Source organism: Prionailurus bengalensis, chromosome D1 (genome assembly GCF_016509475.1).
Source record: "Prionailurus bengalensis isolate Pbe53 chromosome D1, Fcat_Pben_1.1_paternal_pri, whole genome shotgun sequence".
In the NCBI taxonomy this organism is placed as follows: domain Eukaryota; kingdom Metazoa; phylum Chordata; class Mammalia; order Carnivora; family Felidae; genus Prionailurus; species Prionailurus bengalensis.
The window spans coordinates 109,443,962-109,468,161 of NC_057346.1; the positions used below are offsets into that span (position 1 = coordinate 109,443,962).

The following is a 24,200-nucleotide window of genomic DNA, read 5'->3' on the forward strand; positions in this document are numbered from 1 at the left end:
CAGATTTCAACAACCGAAGGCCAGCAACCTTGGGGAGTAGGTACCATCAGCATCCCCATTTCACGTGTGGGGAAACTGAGGCCAACAGGTGTTGACATGAAGTGGCGAGGGGCGCCGGGGTGTCTCAGTCCGTTGAGCGTTTGTCCGACTCTTGATTTCGGCTCAGGCCATGATCTCATGGTTTGTGAGTTCAAGCCCCACACTGGGCTCTGCACTAACAGTGCGGAGCCTGCTTGAGATTCTCTCTCTGCCCCTCCCCCGCTCGCTCACGCACACCTCTCTCTCTCTCTCAAAAATAAATGAACATTTAGGGGCGCCTGGGTGGCTCAGTCGGCTAAGCGTCCGACTTCAGCTCAGGTCATGATCTCACAGTTCGTGGGTTCGAGCCCCGCGTCAGGCTCTGTGCTGACAGCTCAGAGCCTGGAGCCTGTTTCAGATTCTGTGTCTCCCTCTCTCTCTGACCCTCCCCCGTTCATGCTCTATCTCTCTCTGTCTCAAAAATAAATAAACGTTAAAAAAAATTTTTTTTTTTAAAATAAATGAACATTTAAAACGAAAAAGAAATGAAGCACTTAATATCACTGATCGAGTGGCCGACGCAGGTTGCCAAACCAGGGCTGTGGGAGCTCCAGGCTCAGACAAGCTCTCTCAAAGGCTCACGGACGCGTTTTCACGGGTGCAGAAGGTCTGTGCTGAGAGGACCACCCCAAAGCTTCTCTGTTTCCTCCCACTGTGCAGATGGGAAAACTAAGGCCTAGAGAGAGTAAGGGGCTACCAGTGTCACACAACTACAGAAAGACAGCTGGGCTCTCCTGCTGTCCACTGCTACCCCCATTTGATGCGCTCGAGTTTTGTTCTCAGGGAAGGAAGATTCCAGGGAAGCGGGTTCCTGGGCCGTCTTCCTTGGGCCAGGTGTCTGTGGGTGCACTCAGGACTCAGGGACAGAAGGCCAGATTGGGCCTGGGCTTCCGGTGCCAGAGTTACCATTTTCTGTCTCTGTGACCCTGGGTGGGTCACTTCCCTGTGAGTCCTGGGCCCAGTGGGAACAACTGAGCCTCGTGCTGACCTCGTGGGGTTCCCGCAGGATCAAATGAGATCATAAATGTGAAAGTGCTTTGTGAGCTATAAAGTGCTGTGCACTCAGCCCGCTGCCTCTCCCTTGCCTTGTTCGACTCCATGCTTGTCTTTCTCTGAAAAGAAAAGAAACTGACATCGGTTCACCAGAATTAGAACTAGAGATGTGTAGGGTGGGGGAGGGGAGAGGGAGAGAGGTTTTTGAGGCAGTGTGATCCATGGACAAGAACACGCATGCTGGAATCAGACAACTCTGGGTCCTGGAGTTTGAATCCTGGAATTCTGGGTAGGCGGCTCGCCAGCCTAGGTGAGGCACACGATGTCTCGGAGCCTCTGTGCCCTCGTCTGTAAAATGGAAACGTAATGATAATTACAGCTCAGGGTTGTTAGAGAATAGAAATGAAATAATATCACACGTGTGGCACAGCATATAGTAAGAACTTGACCAGTAGCCAAAATAAATACACATGTTAATAAAAAGCTCCGGAGGTGGGAGCCCTTGGGGTTCTGATCACACGCTAAGGCAATCGTGCAGGGCGCACGCGCTGACATGCGCACTCTTGGGCTGAGCCCAAGTTGGAGGGGTCAAGGTGCCGAAGGCGGCCAGGTGGTGGCACGTTCGAGGATGACACAGGTCAGCCTTGACTGCGTCCATCCATCCGCCTGATCCAGAAACACCGCCCTGTCCCGCTCCCCCAGCATCCTGGGGCAGCGCCTGAGCAGGGGCTCAGGTCTCAAATGTGTGCCTGTGTGCGCGCGTATGTGTGTGATTACATGGTTCTGAAAGTCCCTTCCTGCTCTAACCGTTGGTGGAGCCACAAGGAGGCCCTTTCAGAGACAGGCACATTCCAAGCTCCTCAGTCACCAACTCCTGCTTCGTGGCTGCAGAAACGTTCCTGGCCCCTGACCTCACCAGCTCCCACCCAGGGAGGCCTGGCAAGAATCCCACAGGGCCACTGTGATTGCAAGAGTCTGGGGGTCCAGAGGTCTGAGGAACCAGGGCATTGTCCCTTGGCAGCCTGTGTGAGCCTGGCTGGGTCACTTCCCTCTCTGAGCCCCGGAGAATGTCCACCTCCTGGGGCTGCAGCAAAGCAAAAAGAGGCGATCGATGGTGTGCTTTGCACCCAACACGTTCTGTCGGTGCCCCCAGGACACTGGAGGTGATGTTGATGCGTTTCATTTTTTCACTCGCTTTTTTAAATCAAAGTTAATTTTTATTTATGTATTTATTCATTGATTTATTATTTATTTTTGAAAGACAGAGAGAGAGCGTGAGCGAGGGAGGGACAGTGATAGAGGGGGACACAGAATCCAAAGCAGGCTCCAGGCTCTGAGCTGTCAGCACAGAGACCGACACGGGGCTCGAACCCACAAGCTGTGACATCATGACCTGAGCCAAAGTCTGACACTGAACGGACTGAGCCACCCAGGTGCCCCAAAGTATTTATTTTTAAAAATGAGGTTGAAATTTACATAACATACAGTTCACCAATTTAACTTTTTTATTTTTTAAGAGACTGTAATTTTTAAAATCAAAAAAAATTTAATGTTTATTTATTTTTGAAAGAGAGAGAGAGAAAGAGAGAGAAAGAGTGGAGGAGGGGCAGAGAGAGAGGGAAACAAAGAACCTGAAGCAGGCTCCAGGCTCTGAGCTGTCAGCACACAGCCCGACCCAGGGCTCGAACCCACAAGCCGTGAGATCATGACCTGAGCCAAAGTCAGATGCTTAACTGACTGAGCCACCCAGGTGCCCCTAATTTTTAAATTTTTTATATATTTTAATTTTTGTATATATTTGAGAAAGCACTGGTTTATTTTATTTTATTATTTCTTTTAATGTTTATTTATTTTTGAGAGAGACAGAGTGCGAGCAGGGGAGGGGCAGAGAGAGACAGAGACAGAACGTGAAGCATGTTCCAGGCACTGATCTGCCAGCACAGAGCCCGACTCGGGCTCAAACTCAGGAACTGTGAGATCATGATCTGAACCAAAGTCCAACACTTAACCAACTGAGCCACCTAGACGCCCCAAGAATTTAATTTTTTAAAGTAATTTCTATACCCAACGTGGGTCTCTAACGCACAACCCTGAGATTCAAGGGCTGCGCCCTCCACCGACTGAGACAGCCAGGCGCCCCACAGTTAAACCATTTTAAAGTGTAGAGTTCAATAGAATTTTGTGAATTCACGATGTTGTGCAATCACTACTTCCCTCTAGTTTCCCAGACTTTTTTTCTTTTTTTTATTATCCCAGAAAATCACCCCATTCCCATGAAGAAATCACTCCCACTCCCATCTCTTGGGAACCACACCTTCTTTCTGTCTCTATGGATTTTCCCATTTTGCACATTTCATATATGTGGAATCCTGCAGTCCGTGGTCTTCTGCGTCTGGTTTCTTTTCACTTGCCACGATGTTTTCCAGGCTCATTTGTGTTATAGCATGTATATTGATACTCAGGTCCTTTTTACTGCTGAATAATATTCTATTGTATGGACATACCACAATTTATTTATTCCTCAGTTGATGGACATTGGAATGTTTCTCAGACATTTGTGTACAAGTTTTTGTGTGGACATATATTTCTATATATCTTGGGTATGTATCTAAGAGTAGAATTTCTGGGTATTATAGCAAGTCTCTGTTTAACCTTGTGAGAAACTACCAGACTGTTTTTACAAAGTGGTTGTGCCACTTTACGTTCCTACTAGCAGTGTATAAGGGTTATAATTTCTCCACATCCTTTCTGTTATTGAAATGTGCTTATTATTTCTGTTTTTGAAATGAAAGACATCCTAGAGAGTGTGACGTGCTTCAATTTTCACTTCCTTAACAACTGGTCATGTTCCTTAATGATCAGTGAACTCTTTTCATGTGCTTGTTGGCTATTTGTATATATTTTGGGGACAAAATTCAAGTTCTTTGCCCATTTTTTTAAAAAATTTTAATGTTTTACTTATTTTTCTTATTTATTTTTTTAAAGGAAATTTTTTAAAATTTTTTTTAATGTTTATTTATTTTTGAGACAGAGACAGAGCATGAATGGGGGAGGGTCAGAGAGAGAGGGAGACACAGAATCTGAAGCAGGCTCCAGGCTCTGAGCTGTCAGCGCAGAGCCCGACGCGGGGCTCGAACTCACAGATCACGAGACCATGACCTGAGCTGAAGTTGGACGCTCAACCGACTGAGCCACCCAGGCGCCCCATTCTTTGCCCATTTTTAATTGAGTTGATGTTGTGTGTGTGTGTGTGTGTGTGTGTGGTTGAATTATATGAGTTCTTTATATATTCTGGCTCTCAAACCCTTATCAAAAATAGGATTTGCAGATATCTTCTCCCATTCTGTAGATTGTCATTTACCCCTTCTTCATAACGTCCTCTGATGCACAAAAGATTTTAAAATTTTTATGAAGTCCAATTTCTCGGGTTTTTTCTTTTGTTGCCCATTCTTCCAGCGTCAAATCTAAGAATCCACCGCCAAACTTCAGGTCATGGATGTTTCCCCCTATGTTTTCTTCTGTTTTATAATTTTCATTCTTGTATTTAGTTTCTTGACTTAATTGAAGTTGAAGACACATCTAGTGAAGTGCATTGATCCAACATGTTCAGCTCAATGACTTGTTACATGTATGCAAACCCATGTAGCTACTGCGCTGATCCAGGACGTTTCTAGCAGCTCACAAGCTCCCTGTGTCCTTTTCAGTCACCACGCCCCACCCATAGGTGCCATTATCCCGACTTCTTTCATCACTGATGATTTTTGCCTGTTCTTGACCTTGGTATAAATGGATATACCCTTCGGTGGCCAATCACACTTATTTCCCCTGAATAAGCGCCCAAGTTCTGATTTTCTCCAACAGTCCTTCAAAGGGGTTGTACCCTTTTCCGTGCCACCAGCAGTGGGTAAGAGCTCTGGCTGCCCCACCGCTGGAGGTGACATTTTAGTTCGCTTCAACAAACATCTCTGTCCCCCGGTCCTGGTCCCATCCTCTCTCTCCTGGACGCTGTCCACAGCCGCTGGCTTGGCTCTTTCCTGTCCATTTCCCACCTGGCAGCCTGAGGGAATCTTTTAAATTCTGAGCATTTGGGGGCACCTGAGTGGCTCAGTTGGTGAAACATCCCACCCTTGATTTTGGCTCAGGTCATGATCTCACCGTCGTGAGATGGAGCTCCGCTATCCGTGCTGACAGCACGGAGCCTGCTTGGGATTCTCTCTCTCTCCCCGCCTCCCTTGTTTGCACTCTGTCTCAAAATAAGTAGATAAACCTAAAAAAAATACCTACTTCGTTGCGGTATATTTAACATTCCATCCGATTTATTGGCCAGGTGTTTGACCATTTCACACACCTGTGAGCGACGTGCCAATCAAGTTACAGAACATTTCCATCCGCCCAGCAAGTTCCCTCCTGCCCTTTTGCGGTCAACCCAGGAAGTCACTCAGTCTCAGTTCTATTGCCCTAGATCGGTTCTGCCCCTTCTGGAACTTCACATCAATGGAATCACACGGCGTGTGTTCTTTTGTGTCTGCCTTCTGTCTCCCACCATTATGTCTGTGAGACTCTTCCAGATGTGCGGAGCGCTAGTTCGCTCCTTTTGATCGCTGAGTCCGATCCCATTGCATGATGGACCGGTTTCTATATCCATCCTCCTGAATTAACGGAACACAAAGTGGAATGGAGCCGGCTGTGGAGAAGGTAGGGATGATCAAAGACTTGCTCTTGGCCCCAAGGCGCTCACAGCGCAGAGAGGTCGTCAGACACTGAAGAAGGCAGTAGGTCGCCGATGCTGGGGACAGGCGCGGCACCGGGGGCGCTACAGGAGCCCCCGGGAAGAAAGGATTCTTTCCCACTGGAGGAGGGCAGCCTTCCTGGCACAGGAGTATTTGAGGTGGGGGGAGACATTCCCGGGGTTGAAGTCGGTGGGTACAAAAGGCCTGGGGGTGGACGGAGTGAGGCCTCAGCCGGGGTCTTGCAATGTCAGGCTGAAGAGCTTGACTTGGGCTGGGGGACAAGGGAGCCCTGAGTGGCGTTTGGACAGGGAAGTAACCCGTGCTCAGTTTGCTGAGGCTGGAGTCTAGGGAAGAGGGAGCCGGGTCCCTTGTGGGAAGGTCTTCTGGGCCCGGCCATCCAGGCTTTGGAGGTCAGGGGAGTCATATGGCGGGGCCTGGGCGAGGAAGAGGTTGAGGTGTGTGTGTGTGTGTGTGTGTGTGTGTGTGTGTGTGTGTGTTGGGGGGGGGTTGTTGGGCTGCCGTTTCCAGGGCCTGGGTATCACTCTCTCCCCATTCCCCAGACGCCAATTGAGCATGCACAGGTGCCTGTCCTCTCTGCTGTCCTTTGAGGGTCATGCCACCCTGCTGCCATGGCAGTCCTGTCCCCATGAGGCAGGTGAGGACCCTGGGGCCCCAGAGAGGGAAAGGGGCTGGGTTAAGGGGGAGTCGGGGACAAGGCCATCATCTCCCCGCTCTTGTCCTGGGGTTCCCTTTCCCACCAGCCACCTCTCCAGCCCAGGGCATCCTGGGGAGCCTCAGAGACATGGCCGCAACCACAGTGCATCTCTGATCTGTGATGCGACCTCAGGCCAGTCCCTTTTCCTCTGGGAGCTTCAGTTTTCTCTTCTTACAGACGAGTGATTTACATACTGCGACCCCTGAAACCAGAAATTTCAGTGGAGGTCCACCTGGGGGAGGGGCACAGGGCAGACCCCTGGGCTCCTCTCCCTGCTCCAACCAGCACAGCTTGGAGGAGCAGCAGGGGATAACAACATGACTTTTGGAGTCAGATGGCTTGGGTTCGAGTCCCAGCTCAGCCACTTTCTGGCTGGCCCGTTCTCTTGACTTCTCTATGCCTCAGTCTCCTCATTTGTAAAAATGATATAACAATTGTCCCTGCTTCTCAGGGTTGTTGGAGGAGTAAATGAGACATGGCGTGGATGGCATTTAGCACAGGAGTGGTACAGGAAGAGCTCAGTAGGCGTTAGTGAGCATTTTCTTGCTGCGAGATTTTGTGCCCTGTGGAACTTCCTCTGAATGGAGGGCATCAGGGGCTGTGCTGCCAGTGCCCAGGATGGCTCTGCCCACTCAGCCTCTCTCCTGAGGTTTCTTGGAGCAGCTCCCGCTCTCTGTAGCCCTAAGCCCAGGGCAGTTAGGGCTCGTCACCCAGTTCTGGAGCTCTCCTGACCCTCCCAGACCTGAGGCTTACCCCCACCCCTGGGCTCTTGGGTGCCAGTTCCTGCTCTGGGCCAGGACGGGGATGAAACGCTCATCCTGGGATAAAAGGCTGGCGGGCCTGGGCTGGGCCAGTAAGCCACCCCACCCTCGCTGGGAGGTCCTCTGGGCACCCATGTAAACTGAGTCATGGGGGGCAAGGGGGTGACTCATGTAGCCTGTGAGTGGGAGCCAGATAGGGCAGAGCTTGCCTGCGGAGGGCCGCTGGCCATGCCTCATAACGTCACAGCTCTCAGGGTCCCTCCAACACCGGCAGGACCCCAGCGTGCCTCGCCGAGGGACAGGGTCTGGAGGCTGGACTCCCAGTGAGCACGCCTGTGCCCGTGTGTTCCTGTTTGAATGTGTGGCGTCGGGGAGTGAGGCTGGCAGACCGGAAACAGAGGCTGTGACTCGGGAGGAAAGGCTTGGGGTTTGGAAAGGAGTCAAAGCCCTAGAGAGGACAATTTTGGCGGGAATGCTTCTCTGCCCTCTTCTGGCCTCTGGGGGTTTGGCTGATTTTTTTTTTTTTTTTTTTTATTCTTGCGGGACTAGCTTTCTCTTTTTGGCCTGGGAGGAGCTAGGGCCCAGTGGGTAACATGTCTGTCCCGGGAGCCAGAGCTGCTCCGGGACGAGGGACACAGCTCCCTGCCACAGGGGTGTGTACAAGCACTTTGGGGAGTTGTGGAGGCTGCCAGAGCGTTTCTAGCCTTGACTGTGGCCCAGTGACTTTACCTCTTTTGGCTGCAGATTCCTCCTCAGTAAAACAGGGGCTGCGAGGACCAAAAAGCTAATGCATGCAAACCGCTTGGAGCAGTGCCTGGTACAGAGCAGGTCTTTGTGCCCCTTTGCTCTTACTATCTGAGCCTCGGTGGCCTCATCTAAAAAATGGGTGAGGGGAGGGGGCCAGAGGCATCCCTTGTCCGGCCATCGCTTTGGTTCTAGTCTCTGAGATCATTCCCACTGCCTGACTCTGTCCGTCTTTCCGGCCTGGGGGGTTTCATGATCTGCTGGGAAGCCAATAAATCAAGGGAAAATGGGTTCAGTGGGTTTCTGGGCCGGGTGCCCTCAGGTTACCCCTCAGTGTCTGGGGGAATGCGCGTCAGAGAAGTGGGGAGTTTCCCTCCCAGGATGAATCAGCTGTGTCCCTGCCAGGGCCCCTCCCAGAGGGCGGGAGAGGGGTGCAGTTGCCCTGCTGGGAAAATCCCCAAAACCTCGCCAAAGCCCTGGCTGAAACTTTCTCCCAACTCAGCCATTTCCTGTCTTCCCTGGTTTAGCCCCTAGCCCCGGCTGAAATCAGGGGTCCGGCAGATATTCTCTCCATTCCCTGGCCAATCCCTCTCGAGCCTCCTCCCTGAGGTTTGGGGTTCACGGGACATGTGAATGGGAGGTGGGGAGGGGGAGTCTCCTTGGCCTCTTCTGTCATCCTTCCCATGGTTGTGTAAAAGAGAGCTGAGCACGGAGGCTTGTCCAAATTTACTCAGCCTGGCCCACCCCGGGCCCGGGCTGCTTCCTTACCCCAAACAGGGCAGAATCCCCTGTCAGCCTGAGGGGGTGGGCCTTGGGGAGCCCCCGGCCTGGGAGGGAAGCAGTCCTTACCACAGGCCTGGGAGATCCTTCCTGCCCAAGTAGGCTTAGTCACTGTACTCTCTGGGCCTCGGTTTCTCTGCCAGTAAAATGGGAATCTTAGTCTCGGCCCAGGCTCTCTCTCCAGCAGTTGTGAGGCCCCGACTTGTGTGCTTTACAAATCAGATCCCAAGTCCTTGCTGGGACTTGCAGCCCCCCACCACATCAGCACTTTCTATCGTGGGGGCTCAGCAATGCATCAGGTGCTCTGGAGTTGCACGACCTGGGTTCAAATCTTGGCTCTGACACTTATGGCTTTGCAACCTGGGACCAATTACTGAACGTCTCTGGGTCTCAGTTTCCTCTTCTGAAAAATGGCAATAATGATAGAGCCAGGTGAGACTTCGATGAGACGGCGTATGGAAACACTCCGCATGGTGCCTGGCTCTCCTCACGAACAGAATGAAGAGACAGGCCCAGAGACAGAGAGTGACTTTGTTCAATCGCTCGTTTCTTCAATAACATTTATTTGGCACTTGTGCTAGGCCAGGTCCTATGCTGGACACTGAAGATACCCTGTGGGATCAAGTGTGGCCACTGTCCTTGAGGGGCCCCAGACATACAGATGAGAGGTGGGTGGGTGTGACGGGAGCCTGTGGTGCGGATGAATGGGGAAGAAGAAATCCAAGAGGATGAGCTGGGAGGTCTGAGGTGCGGTCAGCCAGGAAAGCAGGTGAGGTTCAGGCACACCAAATGCAGGTGACAGCGTGAGCAAGGCACAAAAACAGGAAAGGCCAGCATGGATGCAAGAAAACAAGAGACAGCTCAGATTTCTGGAACAAGAAGGGTGAAGCAGAGAGTGGATGAAAGGACTCCAGAGGAACCGACAGGGGCCGCATTTGCTTTGAAATTTGGATTCGGATTTTAGTTCATTCACGGAGAGGTTGCCCTGCCCAAGCACTGTGTTAGGCGCTTGGGACAGGGCTGAGACTTAGACACTGTTTCTGCTTTCGCTAAGCCCCACACTCTGGGCCTGTGGCTTAGGGACCAGTGGGAGACAGACATCAAGCAATTACATAAGTAACCTCTCAACCCTTGCTGAACGACAGGTGTTCAAGCAGAAGGAACGGCCTGAGGCCCAGGGCTGCATGCCAGGCGGTGAAGGGCATGCCAGTTGGCTCCGGTAGGGTAAGCACAGGCAGGAAGGGGCACCTGAGGGAAGCTGGGGCTCGGCAGGGGTCTAGGTCACGGGCGCCTCAGGAGAGCGGGCTCTATATTGCAGGCCATGGGGAACCATGGAAGGACTCTGAGTAAGGGAGGGGCTCGGGCAGCTCTGCAGGAGAGCTCTGTAGGGGGGTAGCGGGGGTCACTGGGAGGGAGTGGAACAGAGGAGGCAAGCTGCAGTGGTGTGTGGGAGAGTGGGAGAGAGAGAGAGAGAGAGAGAGAGAGAGAGAGAGAGAGAGGACAGGGCGAAGGCAGGGCCAGGAGGCTGGAGGAGAGGGGAGGAGCGTGTGAAATGCTTAGTTAGGAAAAGAGAATCAGGTGCTGCAGATACCAGTCGGGCATCTTTGTGAGACCCACGAGCGCCTGGCCGGGATCCCTGCAAGCCTCGGCCCAATGTGGTCAAGTGCAAAGCACCGCTTGTCTGAGGGAGGCAGGGCAGTGGGCTCTAAATCGGAGACCACCCAGCTCTGGGACTTCCCAGGGCTGGGGCTGAGGGGGGTTGGGGGGGGGACTCAACCCTGGGGAAACTTGGGGTGAAGAGGAAGCTGGGGAGGGGGCTGAGCCAGCATCTCATGACTCACCCACTTCCACCCCGTCAGCCCAGTGGCATCTCCGCTCCCCTGCTCCAAATTCCAATTTGGTGAGGCTGCCGAAGGCTGAGTCAGCTCCGGCACGGCACGAGAGCAGCATCCCAAGGGGCTCCTTGCCAGAAACCTTGGCTTCCAACCAAGGCCGGGGCCAGGCTCCCAGGCTCCAGGAGCCTCGGCTGAGCGGGGCGGCCCGGCAAGATCATGAGAGTGAACGTGCCTCGTGGGTTGTGAAGACCTCGCTGTGGCCGAGGCCCTGGACAAGCGTCTGAGGAGGAGGCGGGGGCCAGGGCGCAAGTCCGACTCTGCTCGACTCACCACATGACCCCGAGAAAACCCCTTTTCCCTCTTGGCCTCAATTTCCTCGACCACACAATGGGACCAACATTTCCTTCTCGACGGGCTGTGAGAATCGTACGATGCACGTGGAAGTGCTTTGCAAACTGCCCAGTGGCCCAGGACACTCAGGGCGGGAGAAGGGAGTATAAATGGGAAAGCTTCCGCAGCTTACAGCTGTGCAGGTCGTACACTGCACAAGGATGTTCAACCGAGGCTGCTGAAATCTAGCCCACCGTCTGCTCGCGAGACCATATGCCCTAACCTACAACTGCCAGGACCAAGGGGATACCTTTCTCTAACTGGCACAAATACACCCTGTGGGCTAGTAGCAGTCCCTCAGACTTGGCTGGGTCAAGCCCTTAGCTTTATGGGAAACCACCAAGAAACCGATTCTGACCCTTGGGACGGAGGGGAAGCAGGACTGGCTTTGCAGAGGCTCTCAGAGAGGTTCCCGGCCTTGGCAGTGAGGTGAATCTTATCACTGGGGGCAGTTAGGGGTGCCCAGTTAGGGCAGAGAGGCAATCTCTCCCGGCCTGCCTCTCTCCAGCAACCAAAGCAGGGAAACAACCAACACAGCATCTTAAGAAACACTCAAGACACAGACCCAAACTGGGTTTTATTGAAATGCCAGGAGCAGGCACATGTCAAGGTAGCTAAGGAAGAAAGGAAGGTGGTGCAGGCTGCAGGGGATGGCAGGGAGGGGCCGGCCCCATGTCCATGGCCCTGGCATCCCCTCTCTCTGCAAAGGGCTGAGTGGATACAATCACCCTCTCCCCCCAACAAAATAGCATGCTTAGGCCTGCAGGGCCTTTGCCCCCTGGACTGCAAAGGCTCCAAGAGGGACCGGAAGCGCTAATTTTTCTCTCTTGTGAGGGAGGAGGAGGACAGAACGCAGGAGGAGACGGAGGTACAGCTGGACATGACGGTGGCCAAGGAAGGCTCTCCTCCCGGAAATCTGTACCCAGCCTGCAGTTCTGTATGACAGAGGGGGGCAGCAGTGAAAAGAGAGGCTGAGGGTCTGGCCGTCAGGGAGCCAGAGCCTCCAGCCGGTGGGGACTCGAATCAGCCCTGAACAGAGAGCAAGTGTCCAAAGGGATCGAAGATGCAGGCAGTTCCCGGTTGACCTAGTCCTCAGAGCTGGGGGGGCTCAAACTCTTTGGGACAGAGAGGAGGAAGACGGGAGGATCCATCCCGAGCGTGGGAGGGGGCAGAAGGGGGTCGTCCCCACTTGGCCACGCTAGGTCAGTTCCACATTGTTGGCGCGGTCCAGCACACGGGAGCCGCGGGCACTGCCCCCCAGCTGGAAACGACTCTCATAGAGAGTGGGGCACAGGTGCCAACGGTTGGCCCGATAGATGCCCAGGTAGGTGTAGACGTCAGGCTTGTAGGTGAGCAGGCACTTAATGCCCGCCGCGCGGATGGCCGCATCCGCCTCCAGTACACCCAAGCGGTCCGTGAAGTCATCCGTGTAAACACAGATGACCTGGCGCCCACCCTCCCTGGCCCGTGGGCTCACCTTGGCCACCTGAAGCCGGCCCTCGACCACGGCCCGAGCAATGCCAGCCCAGGCATGGTCCAGCTTGAAGCCAGGTGCCAGGTGTATCAGCCACTTGCCAGAGAGCACACGATGGGTGATGGCCAGCTGGCGCAGGGTACTCGGTGTGACGGGCCGCCCGCTGGTCTGCAGAACCTCCCAGGCTGCCTGCAGGCCCTGCACATCGCCCGAGTTGGGGACATAGCCCTGCCCATACGCTGCAATCCAGCCCACAGGCTCGGAGTTGGGTGAGCCAGGGTCCCCATAGCGAGTGACTTGGGATGGTGGGTACTTGGCCAGCCAGGCATCCAGCTCAGCGGCAGGTGTGGTGCGGGCATCAAACACCAGCCAGGGGTCCATGTCGGCTGCCATGGCCTCTGCGGCCAGGTGCTCGGCAGTGAAGCCATCCTCACGGCCGCCTGGAGAGTCTTCCTCCTCCATTTCTTCACCAGGCTCCATCCTGCTGTGAAGGAACCCAGTTAGGGCAGGTCCAGGACAGACCTACAACTTGCCGGACCCTAGCAGGTGCAGCCAACGAGCTAAAACTCTGTGGCCTTGGGCAAGACCTAATGTCCTCAGTTGCCTCATCGTTACAGTGGACAGTAACTGTTCCGGTCTCCTAGAGCTGTTGAGAAAGCGAACACCTGAGGCGGAATCAGCGCCGCAAAAAGGTTGCTGCTAATATCGTTACCACTCTCCCCGATTTACAGCTCAGAAAACTGGAGCTCAGAGAGAAGTGACTTACCCAAGGTCACACCTGCCGTGAGTGTCAGGGCCGAAACGTGAATTCAGGTGGGGGAGCAATCAGCCCGGCTACACCACCGGGTCCTGCCAGTAACCGGTAGGAATCCCGAGCCCTGGGATCTAACGGAGGGCGGCAAAGAAGCGCGCGTTCACGCAGCATGAGGCAGGCCCAGTAGGGCCAGACCTCTCAGGCGGGCACTGTCGGGCCCGCTTGAAGACGAGCACAGTGATGCTCAGAAAGGGCAGTGACCGGTCCAAGGCCAACGGGGCGGTGGCCGGACAGGAACGCGGGCTTGTTAAGGGCCTACGAGAGGGCCAGCCTCCGGCCCGCCGCGCCCGCCGCCATTAGCGCCCACAGCCCGAGCCGCGCCCCCGCCCAGCCCTGCCCCCTCCCGCAGCCCCGCCGTCACCTCCGGCCTTCGCCGCGCTCGGCGCCGCTCCAGCCCCGCGCCCGGCTCCGCTCCTGCCGGGGCTCCGCGCCGCTGCCGCCGCCGCCGCCGCCGCCGCCGCGCCCCGCCCCCGCCACGGCTGCCGCCGCCGCCATCTTAGCGCCCGCCGCCTCAACAACAACTTTATAGACAAGCGCAGCACGGGGCGGGGCCACCGGGCCGGTCGGCCGCGCCGCGGGGCGGGGCCCGAGAGGGGAGGGGTTGACCCCGGGGGCGGGGCCGTCGGGGAACCCGGGGCGGGGCGGGGCTTCGGGGGCGGGGCGGGGCTAACGTTCGCTCTCCCAGGCTTGGGGGCGGGCGGGAGTGGCGGTCGGGTCCGGGATCGACGCACTCCGCCGGGGAGGCTCCAAAGGGAGGGCGCTCGGGTCCTGCGAGCGGCGTCCTGAACGGCGGCGCTAGGACCCCGTGGGGAGCGGCGGGGGCGGAGCAGGCGGCACCAGGACCCGGGGGAACCGCGGCAGGCGGGCGGCGAGCAGGCCCGGGGGCCGGGAAGCTGCGGGCGGCGGCGCTGGGCCCGGCGCGGCGAGAGAGGCCCTGAGATGCCGAGCAAGAAGAAGAAGTATAACGCGCGGTTCCCGCCGGTGAGCACGTGGCCGGGCCCGGGAGGAGCGGTCCCGGCTCTCGGGAGGCTCCGGCCCAAGTCCGGCCGTGGGGGCGGGCGCATCGCGGTGTTCGGGGGCACGGACGCCCCGCCCCCTTCCGTGCCCTCCTCGCGTCGGTGCCCCCCGCCCCCTTTCTCCCGGGATACCCTCTCTCGTTCCCCCCCACCCAGCACCCCTTTCTGGGACGGAGGCGACGGGGTCCGAGCTTTGTGCTCCCTCCCCAGGCGCGGATCAAGAAGATCATGCAAACTGACGAAGAGATTGGGAAGGTGGCGGCGGCTGTGCCTGTCATCATCTGTATCCTGTCGGGGCCTGGCCAGGCTGGGGGACGTGGGGTAGGGAGGGAGCCCGGGGTCGTCTTGTTTAAGCAGGGGATCCCCCACCCGTGTTCTCCTTGACGCTTCTCAGCCCGGGCGCTTGAGCTCTTCCTGGAGTCGCTGTTGAAGAAGGCCTGCCAGGTGACCCAGTCCCGAAACGCCAAGACCATGACCACATCCCACCTGTGAGTGGTCTGGGAGCTGGGAGGGCCCAGTGGGAGTTCACACACTCAGGGGAGGTGGGAGGCTGCTGGGAGACCAGCAAAGCCTCAAGCACTGGCGTGTTTGAACTGGGGGGTGGGGTGGGGTGGGGTGGGGGGATGGGGTGGGGAGGGATTGGGTGGTCTACCAAGATCGGGAAGTTCGGGTAGTGGAGATGGGGTGGAGGTTTTCCAGGTTTATTCTCCTGACATACAGAGATCCCTGCTGAGGGACCAGACATCTGGGCTCTACCTGAATGCCATGTTCCCCCCACCTCTTCCAGGAAGCAGTGCATTGAGCTGGAGCAGCAGTTTGACTTCTTGAAGGACCTGGTGGCCTCTGTGCCTGACATGCAGGGAGACGGGGAAGACAACCACATGGATGGGGACAAGGGTGCCCGCAGGTGGGGAGCCGGGGCCAGGTGTCCAGGCAGGGAAGGCCAAGGCCACCAGGGTTGGGGGTGGTTGGGGGGTGGTCAGGGAGTGGTGAGGCCTCTGGGCAGATGGACTGTGCCTTCCCGAAGGGGCCGGAAGCCAGGCAGCGGTGGCCGGAAGAATGGTGGGATGGGAAGCAAAGGCAAGGACAAGAAGCTGTCGGGGACGGACTCGGAGCAGGAGGTGAGTGAGGTCCCCAGCCCTCTGCCCTACCCCGTGGTGGGAAAGAGCAGTTTTGCATCAGCCTGAGCTGGCTGGACTCCTGGGCCCATCCTCACCTGTGGTTTTTTTGTAAACTGGGGCTCTAGGGGTCAGTCTGCTGTCCCTGCCACTCCCAGGCTCTCCGGCAATGGCCTCATGCTTTTCTTGTCCCCTCTGAACCCTGTCTTGCTCCTAGGATGAGTCTGACGACACCGACACTGATGGGGAAGAGGAGACGTCACAGGCTCCACCACAGGCCAGCCACCCCCCTGCCCACTTTCAGAGGTGAGCCGCTCAGTGGCACCAGAGGGGGCTGACAGATTCCTCCCGGCTGACTTTGTCCTTCCTGTCCTCCGTGGCCACTTGGTTTTGTTGGCTGTGGCAGATTTGGGGGATGGGAAGGGAGGAACCAAGGAGGGCTTAGAGGCAGGAGACTGCTCTCAGAAGGTCCCTGCCCCCACCCACACCCCGCCCTGGTGAATGGGGCTTGAACTGGTGCTGTGTGACCTGCTCTGGGCCCTTCTCTTCTCTGAGCTTGGCTGCCCGTTGGTACAGGGAGCCGTGGGCTCCATGCTCACTGGGATAGGGTAGGGCTCAGTGCGCAGGAATGGGCCCTGGAGAGCGGCCTGATCTTTCTCTCCTTTCTGCCCTGCAGCCCCCCGACACCCTTCATGCCCTTCACCTCGAGTCTGCCTCTGCCCCCGGCCCCCCCGGGCCCCTCAGCACCTGACGCAGAGGATGAAGAAGACTATGACTCCTAGCGCCCTCTGCCCCCCAGGCCACACCCCCTTTTAGCTGGTTTTAGTTGCTCTGGGGGGAGGAGAGAAGGTAGAGCTGTTCTTAAATTTATTAAACGATTAATAATAAAAGGGAACACCAGTGTCTGTCCCAGCCTATGTCCAGGGCGTTGTGGCCACCTTCCCATCCACCCACCTGCATTCCCCATGCTGGGCTGAGGCCAGGAGCGGTGGTGGGCAGGGTAGCAGAGTGAAGGGAGGGGCCAGAGGCCACGATTCTGCCAGGGTAGGAGCAGGGGCGCTGACAGAAGGAAGGCGGGCAGAGCGGTGGTGTAGGGCCTAAGCCAGAGGTGCTGCTTATGCTGGGGGACGGCCTGTTTCGTTGTGCTTTACGACCCCGGAAAGGCGCCTGTCTTTCTTTGGCCTCTTCGTGTCTCTCTGATGGAGGCTATTCTGCCCTCCCCGGGCTGCTGCAAAGGGACAGATTGGACAAGTAACGGGAAGAGGCCTTGCACGCTGTAGAAATCTGCGTCTGGTGCCACTAAGGGTATGTGGGAAGGAGCTGAGGGAGCAGAGGTAGGTGGGACTGTCGAGGGCCCCAAAGACCGGCTTTCGAGCAGGAACAGTGACACAGCTGGGCAGTCCGCCCCCATTTCTGAGCAGACCTTGGAATTGGGGGGCCCACGAGGCAGATGCGCGCCTTCAGGGAGCAGGGGCTCGGGGAGGCTGAGCAGGAGACGTGGAGGACGGTGGGCAGACTTGAGGTGCGTGTTAGCAGACTCAAGCGTGCTGAGAACTGACTGGAAGTGGGGCTGAAAGGGAGAGAACTTTAAGGATTCCCAGGTTTCTGTCTGCAGTGACTTGGGCAAGGCCCCCCCATCCCAGCTGGAGGACACAGAGAGAGAGCAAGATTAGGTGTTAGGCTGTGACGAGTTTGGGGTGCCTGTGAAGCTGCTGGGGAGAAGGCACTGGAACGTAGGGGCCTGGACACAGATGTGCGTGCTTAGAGAGTGGATGACCTCGCCTCAGGGAGAGAGGGTGGAGCCTGGACAGGCCACCAAAGGAGACTGAAGAGCAGCCGCCCCCAGGGGCCACTGGCAGTGCCCACGCAAGCGTGTCTGGGAGGAGGGAGAGGTCAGCGGTCCCAACACCTTGCAGGCTTTAGGGAAGGCTTGCTGGTCGTTGACAGGCTGGGAGCTGGAGGTGAGAAGCCGAGGTGAGGTGCTCAAGGCTGAGACGCGGAGATGAGAGCTGTGGCTCGGAACGAGGACAGAGGGGACAGTTTTGGGTTTTGTGTCCTAAGGTAGAAGAAATGTCAGCTGTAGCGAGGAAGGGGACCGGGGATGGGAGGGGGCGGATGTGGTGAGGTCAGGTCGCCTGGGGCCGACCCCAGCCTGACCAGGGGAAGGTGCAAGGTGACGAGGGGGGTTGGCAGGGGCATTGAGGCACTCGGTTTTTATCTGACAGGGTCTGGCTTCTCTGGGGAAGAGGAGGCCAGGTGGCAGGCGTGGATGGGCCTGGAGCCTAGGAGCAGCTGGGTCCTGTCTGCTTCTCCTCTGCTCCCCCTCTGGTTATAGTGTCCCTGCTATCTTTTGGGGACAACCCCAACCTATAGTACGCGCAGCTGTCCCCACTCCCTGATGTCAACGGGTGGGGACATCACACGACACACTGTGGCCACAGTGCGTGGTGCGGGCCAACCAACACACCTGAGCCCTTGGGACTTTAGGTGGGACCGTCGGGGAAGGGTATTCACAAGATCGCTAGGTTTCCCGTGGCACTGGAGGCAGGAAGGAACCCACTCGGGAGCCTCGGAGAGGATGATGGTGGCCACACCGGGGTAGCAAAGCGGGCAGAATGTAGGCCGGATGCTGCTAGAAGCCTTTTCCCACCCCGAGGAGCGCTCCTGGCTGAGGATGCGGTCAGCGCAGCAGATCCAGGAGGCTCAGAGATACTGACGTCTGATGACACCTGGACCCAGTCTTGCCTGAACCCTGTATACCTTGGACTTCTGAGTCACGTGAGCCAATAAACATTTTCCCTCTCGAAGCCAGTTGGCTTTCTGTCACTCGTAACTGAAAGAACTCTGGCTGACGGGGACCATGAATGGAAGGCGGTTCCCAAAGGCCCAGGAACGGGAGCAGCTCTCCCCAGCAGTAAGTTGGGCCCATCCGGGGAAGGTGGCCACTGGGGTCCGCTGAGCTGAGGACGTGCCAAGCAGGTGTCATGAGTCGGGGTGGGAGAGGAAGAGACCCTTGGAGCCTGTTGCTGGGCTCTGTCCAGAGGTGAGGTTCTGAACTGAGAGGGTTCGCAGCGACCAGGCTGGGGAGGATTGGGAGAGGCAAGGAGGCCAGGGTGCTGGGAGCAGCCTCCAGGCAAAAGGCTGGAGGAGGCGCAGGTGAGGAAAGATGCCAGGAGCCGCTGGCCTGCGCCTCTGCTTTCCAGGCCTGCTTTTTTAGCCTGGGCAGTGGGCTGGTGGGCACAACCTCTGGAACCAGGCCCTGGATTCAAATCCTGACCTCTCCATTTATTAGCTTTGAGCAAATCCTATAGCATGTCTGTGTCTCAGTCTTCTCAGCTGTAAAATGGGGCTAGCGATTACCTATGTCAGTTATGTGTGCTGTAACATACATACTAATTACTGGTGAGGACAAAGGGCCGATGTAACAAACTCGAAATACCCATGACTTTGAGGGTCACTGTGGAAAGGGCAAGCTCATAGACCACGGAGGGGTTTTGGGGCCAGGGCTGGAAGTGGCCCCGTTGGCTCTTCACCTCCCTTAGGAACTGTCACAAGGCCCCACCTGAGGGAGGCTAGGTGGCCAGACTGACCTCACAGGCCTCTGGGAAGGGCCTGACCCAGTCCTTACCAAGTGTTAGGAACGTAGCCGCCTGAGTGAGGGCAGGGACTCCGGGGAGACAGCACCTCTGGCTGGGCCTGGGCTCTGGGTGCATCCTGGGAATGGGAAGGGTGGCTGGGCCCGGCAGGTGCCACTGGGCACCAGGAGCCGCAGCTTTCAGCATTCCATCTGCAGAGCCCTGTCCGGGCCCATTGATTTTCTCCCTTTGTTCTCTGTTTTCACGGGGGAGCCTTGAGCTTGGGGCCAAGTCCTATCCAAATGCCTCGGTCCAGACTTGGCTGCGCCCTGGGGTGTAACTGTGACCAGTGTGTGAAATGACCAGCAGCTTCTAGGCACCGTGGCCTCCCGGGGCTACCACCCTCGGGCGAAAGGTGTGGACCCAGCCCTCCCTGCTGAGTGGAGAGTCTCCCTCCACCGCGCCCCTGGGGATTCAGGCAGCAAACGTTCCTCGAGCACCCAGCATCCTCACTCAGCAGGGAGAGGAGGTACCACAGTTCCCCTCCCGGAGCCTGAAACAGCGTGCTCGCACCGGGTGCTGGGGAGGAGGTCACGGCCCCAGAGCTCACGCTGCTGGTGGGAATGTCAGAGGGTGCAGCCGCCTTAGAAAATGGTTTGGCACCTTCTCCTGGAGTCTGTTGACCCACACGTCCCACCCCCCCCGACCCCGCCCCGGTCCGATTCCATTTCTAGGCATGTGGCCACTGACACCCACCTGTTCATAGCCCCCAGCCAGAACCAACCAGAATGCCCAGCGACAAGAGCACGAATAAATAAATGATAGATTATCGTACAATAGAACAGCACTAGAAAAGGACTGACAGCTGTTAGACGCAACATCACGGTGGATCTTGTAGACGTTATATTGAGCAAAAGAAGCCAAACGCAAGACTACACCCTGCAGTACGCATTGATCGAAATCCCTCAGGTGAAGTTCAGGAACAGACAGGGGAAGTCAGTATAACGGTACCTCAGGAGGTGGGGGTTGGCCGGGAGGGGGTGCAAAGGAACCCCCTGGAAATGTTTTACCACTTGAACTGGGTGGTGGTAGTATATAAAAATACGTGAAATCTGCACATTTAAGATGTGCATTTTTATGATAGGCTCCTAAAAATTTTACCTATCTACTGAGCACCTGTTGCACGCTAGGCGTTATTATAGGGGGTGACGATTATGCGTGTTCTCCGCGTTTATTTCTGATGGGGAGAGACAGACAATAAGGCAGATGAGCGGTATGTCAGATGGTAACGCCTGCCCTGGGGAAAATACAGCATAATAAGGGAGGGGTAGGGAGTCCTGGGGCAGGCAGGGTGGCCCCAGCCATCCCCAACAGGGCTCAGGGGAGACGATGATAAGGTGAGATTGGAGTAGAAAACCCTGCTCAGTGAGGAGTTATCTGAGGAGGGGGCTCCAGGCAAAGGGACAGGAAAAGCAAAGTCCTAGAGGACTGCGATTTGAGCCTGTCCGTTTTCCCCTGGGCTCCCCAGCTCCCACTACCTCGGCCACCACCCAGGAGCCTTACTTAGCCACTAGCCCTGTACTTGGCCTACCTTGGCTGGGGCGTGTTTCTGTGGCCGCCTCTCAGGGCCTCGGGAGCTTCCTGAGGGGAAGAAGGTAGTGCTGTGGGCTCCTATCCACACCTGCCCTGGGTGCTACTTGACCTGGAGGCTCCAGGGTGAGGGAGGGACAGCTGAGGGATGGGGGTGAGCTTGCCCACCATCCACTGGCCTGGAGATCTGAGATCAGACGCACCGTGTGACCTGTGTGACGACCTCTTGACCTCCATCAAATGGGGCTGTTGACACCACCCCTTGTGACAGGAGGCCAAGCATGTTGCAGCCCGTCACTGTGATATGAGTCCCCGATTATCTCAGCCTGTCTCTAGGAGAAGTGTCCTCATCACCCCCACTTCACAGATGAGGAGACTGAGGCTCGCTCGCGAAGTGAGCTGAGCAGCCTAAGTTTGCTCTTCGGTTCGGAGGTGGGTGGGGGCTCGTATACAGGCCTGGGCGGGGTCCTGGGGTCCGTGTGTGGGGAAATGGAGTTAATGGCCTCCTCCTCTCACCCAAGCGCCGTCCCTTGTCAGGTGCGATAGGTTTGTCTCCAGGGCACGGACAGAACCGCGTTCCCGCTGTTCCAGGCCACGGGCACTGTGGCAGGGGAATGACACGGAGCACCCAGATCTCTACAGGGGGCCTGGTCCCTCCTCTCCTTGGGCAGAGCCTTTGTGAGAATGGCCGGTGGCTCTGGACGCCCTCGGGGGACTCCTCGTAGCTGGGGAGCGGGGCAGGCGATGGGGGACCCTCACCTCCTTTCATCAGAGTGAACTGCATTCTGAAATCACATCCTTCCTGTTGTGTGCGTGTGTGTGCGTGTTCAAATGTCACTTTAAGAAAAATGACCTAAGGACAAAGATCTCTGCCCCCCCCCCACCCGTGGCAATCAGAGAGCTGCAAAGGAAAACACAAGATCCCACGTGACACCTGTCAGATGGGCAAGAATAGGAAGTCAGGTAAAAATGATAGCTGGTGGATGGGGCACCTGGGTGGCTCGGTTGGTTGAGTGTCTGTCTGACTTCGGCTCTGGTGATCTCTTCATTGGTGAGTTTGAGCCCCGTGTCAGGCTCTGTGCCAACAGCTCAGAGCCTGGAGCCGGCTTCAGATTCTGTGTCTCGCTCTCTCTCTGCCCCTCCCCCACTCATGCCCTCTCTCTCTCTCTCTCTCTCTCTCTCTCTCTCTCTCAAAAATAAGTAAACATTGAAAATTAAAAAAAAAAAGATAACTGGTGGAGAGTCGGTAAATGGGAGTCTGGTGCTTTTTGTGGGAGTGTAAACCAGTGAGGATGTCAGAAAAGGAGGTCTGACAGCTAAGTGCCCCCCGGCAGGTCCACTCCGGGGTAAAACCTCTCGCAAATAGAAAGATGTGTCCTGGGTGTGATTTGAGGTGGCGAAGAGCCGGAGGCTAAGTATCTGTCCCTGGGGAACTGCATAGCAGATAGCAACATGGACAAAGCTTCAATACATAGTATTGCGTGAAAAACAGAAAAATACAGACCAACCTCTACAGCACAGCTGTGTTTATGGAAACTACAAACACAGAGGAACACAACCATCTTGTATATTTCTGCCAATTACTCCGTGACCTTGGGCATCTGACAGAAGGTCTCTTTGCTACAGTTTTCTCATCTGTAAAGTAGGGACAATAGTAGCAATTCCTTCAAGGACACGTGATGTTTATTTTTTTTTTAATTTTTTTTTCAACGTTTTATTTATATTTATTTTGGGACAGAGAGAGACAGAGCATGAACGGGGGAGGGGCAGAGAGAGAGGGAGACACAGAATCGGAAACAGGCTCCAGGCTCCGAGCCATCAGCCCACAGCCTGACGCGGGGCTCGAACTCCCGGACCGCGAGATCGTGACCTGGCTGAAGTCGGACGCTTAACCGACTGCGCCACCCAGGCGCCCCGGACACGTGATGTTTAAATGAGATTTGATACACGAAGTGCTTGACACAGTGCCCAGCACATAGTAAACACCTAATAAATGGTGCCTCCCATCACTGATGTATATGGAGTTCAATGCCTGGAAAGCAGATTGGAAGGGCATGCGTCAAACGCAAGAGTGGGGAGCTATGGGAAGCTGGAATAGGACTGGGGAGAGGCTGAAGGGGAAAGTTCATTTCAAACGGAGGCTGGTGATTCATTTTTTGGGAAGCTTGTGATGCATAGAGTGTCCCAAACTAAGAAGCGTGGGCTGCTCCTGTCTATGTTCCCAAGTTTATTTTATTTTAATTTATTTTTTAAAAATTTTAATGTTTATTTATTTTTGAGAGAGAGAGAAGAGAGTCAGAGCACCAGTGGGAGAGGGGCAGAAAGAGGGGGGAGACACAGAATCTGAAACAAGCTCAATCTAGGCTCTGAGCTGTCAGCACAGAGCCCGATGCAGGCCTAAAACCCACGAACTGAGAGATCATGACCTGAGCTGAAGTCGGACACTTAACCGACTGAGCCACCCAGACGCCCCTATGCTCCCAAGTTTAAATAAAAACAAAAGAGATTGCCAATTGTCGTTTTCCAAAATGGGCTCAACCCACAAGGTGGCCTCAACCCACAGGGAAACAGTGGCCCTGCCGTGTTTATGGGGTCATGTATGTTTTTCTCATTCACTCAGTCAACAAATATTTCTGAGCACCTGTTCCATGCCAGGCCCCGTCTAGGCTCTGGGGAGGAAGGCACAAAAGAATTCACAACCTGCGGCTTCTGGTCGGACTCTGGTGTCCTCGCTGAAGGTCACATTGACCTTCGAGCTGCTTTCAGGGGTGTCTTTAGGACTCAGCAAGCACCACGGCAGAAGACATCAAGATCATAATCAAGAACTACCAGACTGCCCCTTTGACAGCCGCTTCCCCGCCAGAATCAGACCAGGAACTTCTGCCAGAACTCCCTGGACTTGTAGCGCTGTCCCAAGGGCAATGACTGTTCAAGGGGCGATGGCTCCTTGTGCAAATGGCACTGGCGTGTGTACAAGTCCCTCTGTCCCACATCCTGAGTGCCAGCCTGGCACAATTGCAGGGCAGAAGGCACATTTCCTGGGAAGATCTTCACTGGCTCCTCCCACCTCTCCTCTGTCCTCCATCCAGGGTGCTGGAGGGTGACCTGGGTACATGGTGATTTGCACCCTGGGATCTGAATCATGGCTTAGCTGATAATAAATACTCGTTGGAAAAGTGGAAGACTCTGTGTGCGTGTGTGTGTGTGTGTGTGTGTGTGTGTTAAAGAGCCGGATGATTGGGCAAGAAGCCGGGGGGTGGGGGTGGGGGGATTAGTACCTTGACCAGTAAGAGGGGTTTCAGGTTGATTGTCTTTCTGTTTTGTTTTGTTTTTATGTGGTTAAACTAACCACCTTCTCTATACCAAAACCAAAAACAAAGCAAAACAAACCTGAGGACCTGCTCCCAGGGGGCGGGGGTTTCCATTCTAGTCGGGGTGGCGAACCGGCAGACCGAGAACAGCACCCACCGAAGGGCTGGGCGGTGGGTGTCAAGAAGGGAAAGAAAGAAGCGGGGGAGGGGAGGAGAGAGGCGGGCGTGAGTGTGCCCGCTGTGCCAGGAGCTCAGGGGAGCCCCCGGGGCCACGTG

General features: G+C 56.0%; 2 protein-coding genes and 1 pseudogene across 5 annotated transcripts; 2 read left to right on the forward strand and 1 right to left on the reverse strand.

Annotated features, from left to right (window-relative positions):
* Positions 1 to 11,567: 11,567 nt before the first annotated feature.
* Positions 11,568 to 13,824, reverse strand: CD1H11orf68 (chromosome D1 C11orf68 homolog). Of its 2 annotated transcripts, none has more exons than XM_043582568.1 (2): positions 13,676 to 13,824; positions 11,568 to 12,981 (listed from the first exon to the last, which is right to left on the reverse strand). In XM_043582568.1, exons 1-2 carry the CDS (start codon positions 13,807 to 13,809, stop codon positions 12,225 to 12,227), a joined length of 891 nt encoding a protein of 296 aa, XP_043438503.1. In that variant the 5' UTR covers positions 13,810 to 13,824; the 3' UTR covers positions 11,568 to 12,224. The 2 variants fall into 2 exon arrangements, with proteins under 2 accessions (XP_043438503.1, XP_043438502.1); XM_043582567.1 differs by having other exon boundaries at positions 11,568 to 12,984.
* A 170-nt stretch (positions 13,825 to 13,994) lies between these two features.
* Positions 13,995 to 16,343, forward strand: DRAP1 (DR1 associated protein 1). 3 transcript variants are annotated; one of them, XM_043582570.1, is made up of 7 exons: positions 13,995 to 14,295; positions 14,541 to 14,613; positions 14,725 to 14,818; positions 15,118 to 15,237; positions 15,337 to 15,451; positions 15,666 to 15,754; positions 16,125 to 16,343. In XM_043582570.1, the coding sequence occupies exons 1-7, from the start codon at positions 14,254 to 14,256 to the stop codon at positions 16,228 to 16,230; spliced, it is 639 nt and encodes a 212-aa protein (XP_043438505.1). In that variant the 5' UTR covers positions 13,995 to 14,253; the 3' UTR covers positions 16,231 to 16,343. The 3 variants fall into 3 exon arrangements, with proteins under 3 accessions (XP_043438505.1, XP_043438506.1, XP_043438504.1); XM_043582571.1 differs by having other exon boundaries at positions 14,002 to 14,295; positions 15,358 to 15,451; XM_043582569.1 differs by having other exon boundaries at positions 14,037 to 14,295; positions 15,118 to 15,451.
* Positions 16,344 to 18,308: 1,965 nt separating this feature from the next.
* LOC122484381 lies at positions 18,309 to 23,792 on the forward strand (annotated as a pseudogene).
* The last annotated feature ends 408 nt before the right edge of the window (positions 23,793 to 24,200 follow it).

What these genes read in the sequence shown, in the direction of transcription:
- CD1H11orf68 (XM_043582567.1), bottom strand. Translation starts at nt 13,809, where the DNA reads ATGGCGGCGGCGGCAGCCGTGGCGGGGGCGGGGCGCGGCGGCGGCGGC. An exon ending in GAGCGCGGCGAAGGCCGGAG is followed by an intron (nt 12,985 to 13,675) that starts GTGACGGCGGGG and finishes GTTCCTTCACAG; the next exon opens with CAGGATGGAGCCTGGTGAAG.
- DRAP1 (XM_043582569.1), top strand. Translation starts at nt 14,254, where the DNA reads ATGCCGAGCAAGAAGAAGAAGTATAACGCGCGGTTCCCGCCG. An exon ending in ATAACGCGCGGTTCCCGCCG is followed by an intron (nt 14,296 to 14,540) that starts GTGAGCACGTGG and finishes CTCCCTCCCCAG; the next exon opens with GCGCGGATCAAGAAGATCAT. An exon ending in GGACGGACTCGGAGCAGGAG is followed by an intron (nt 15,452 to 15,665) that starts GTGAGTGAGGTC and finishes TCTTGCTCCTAG; the next exon opens with GATGAGTCTGACGACACCGA.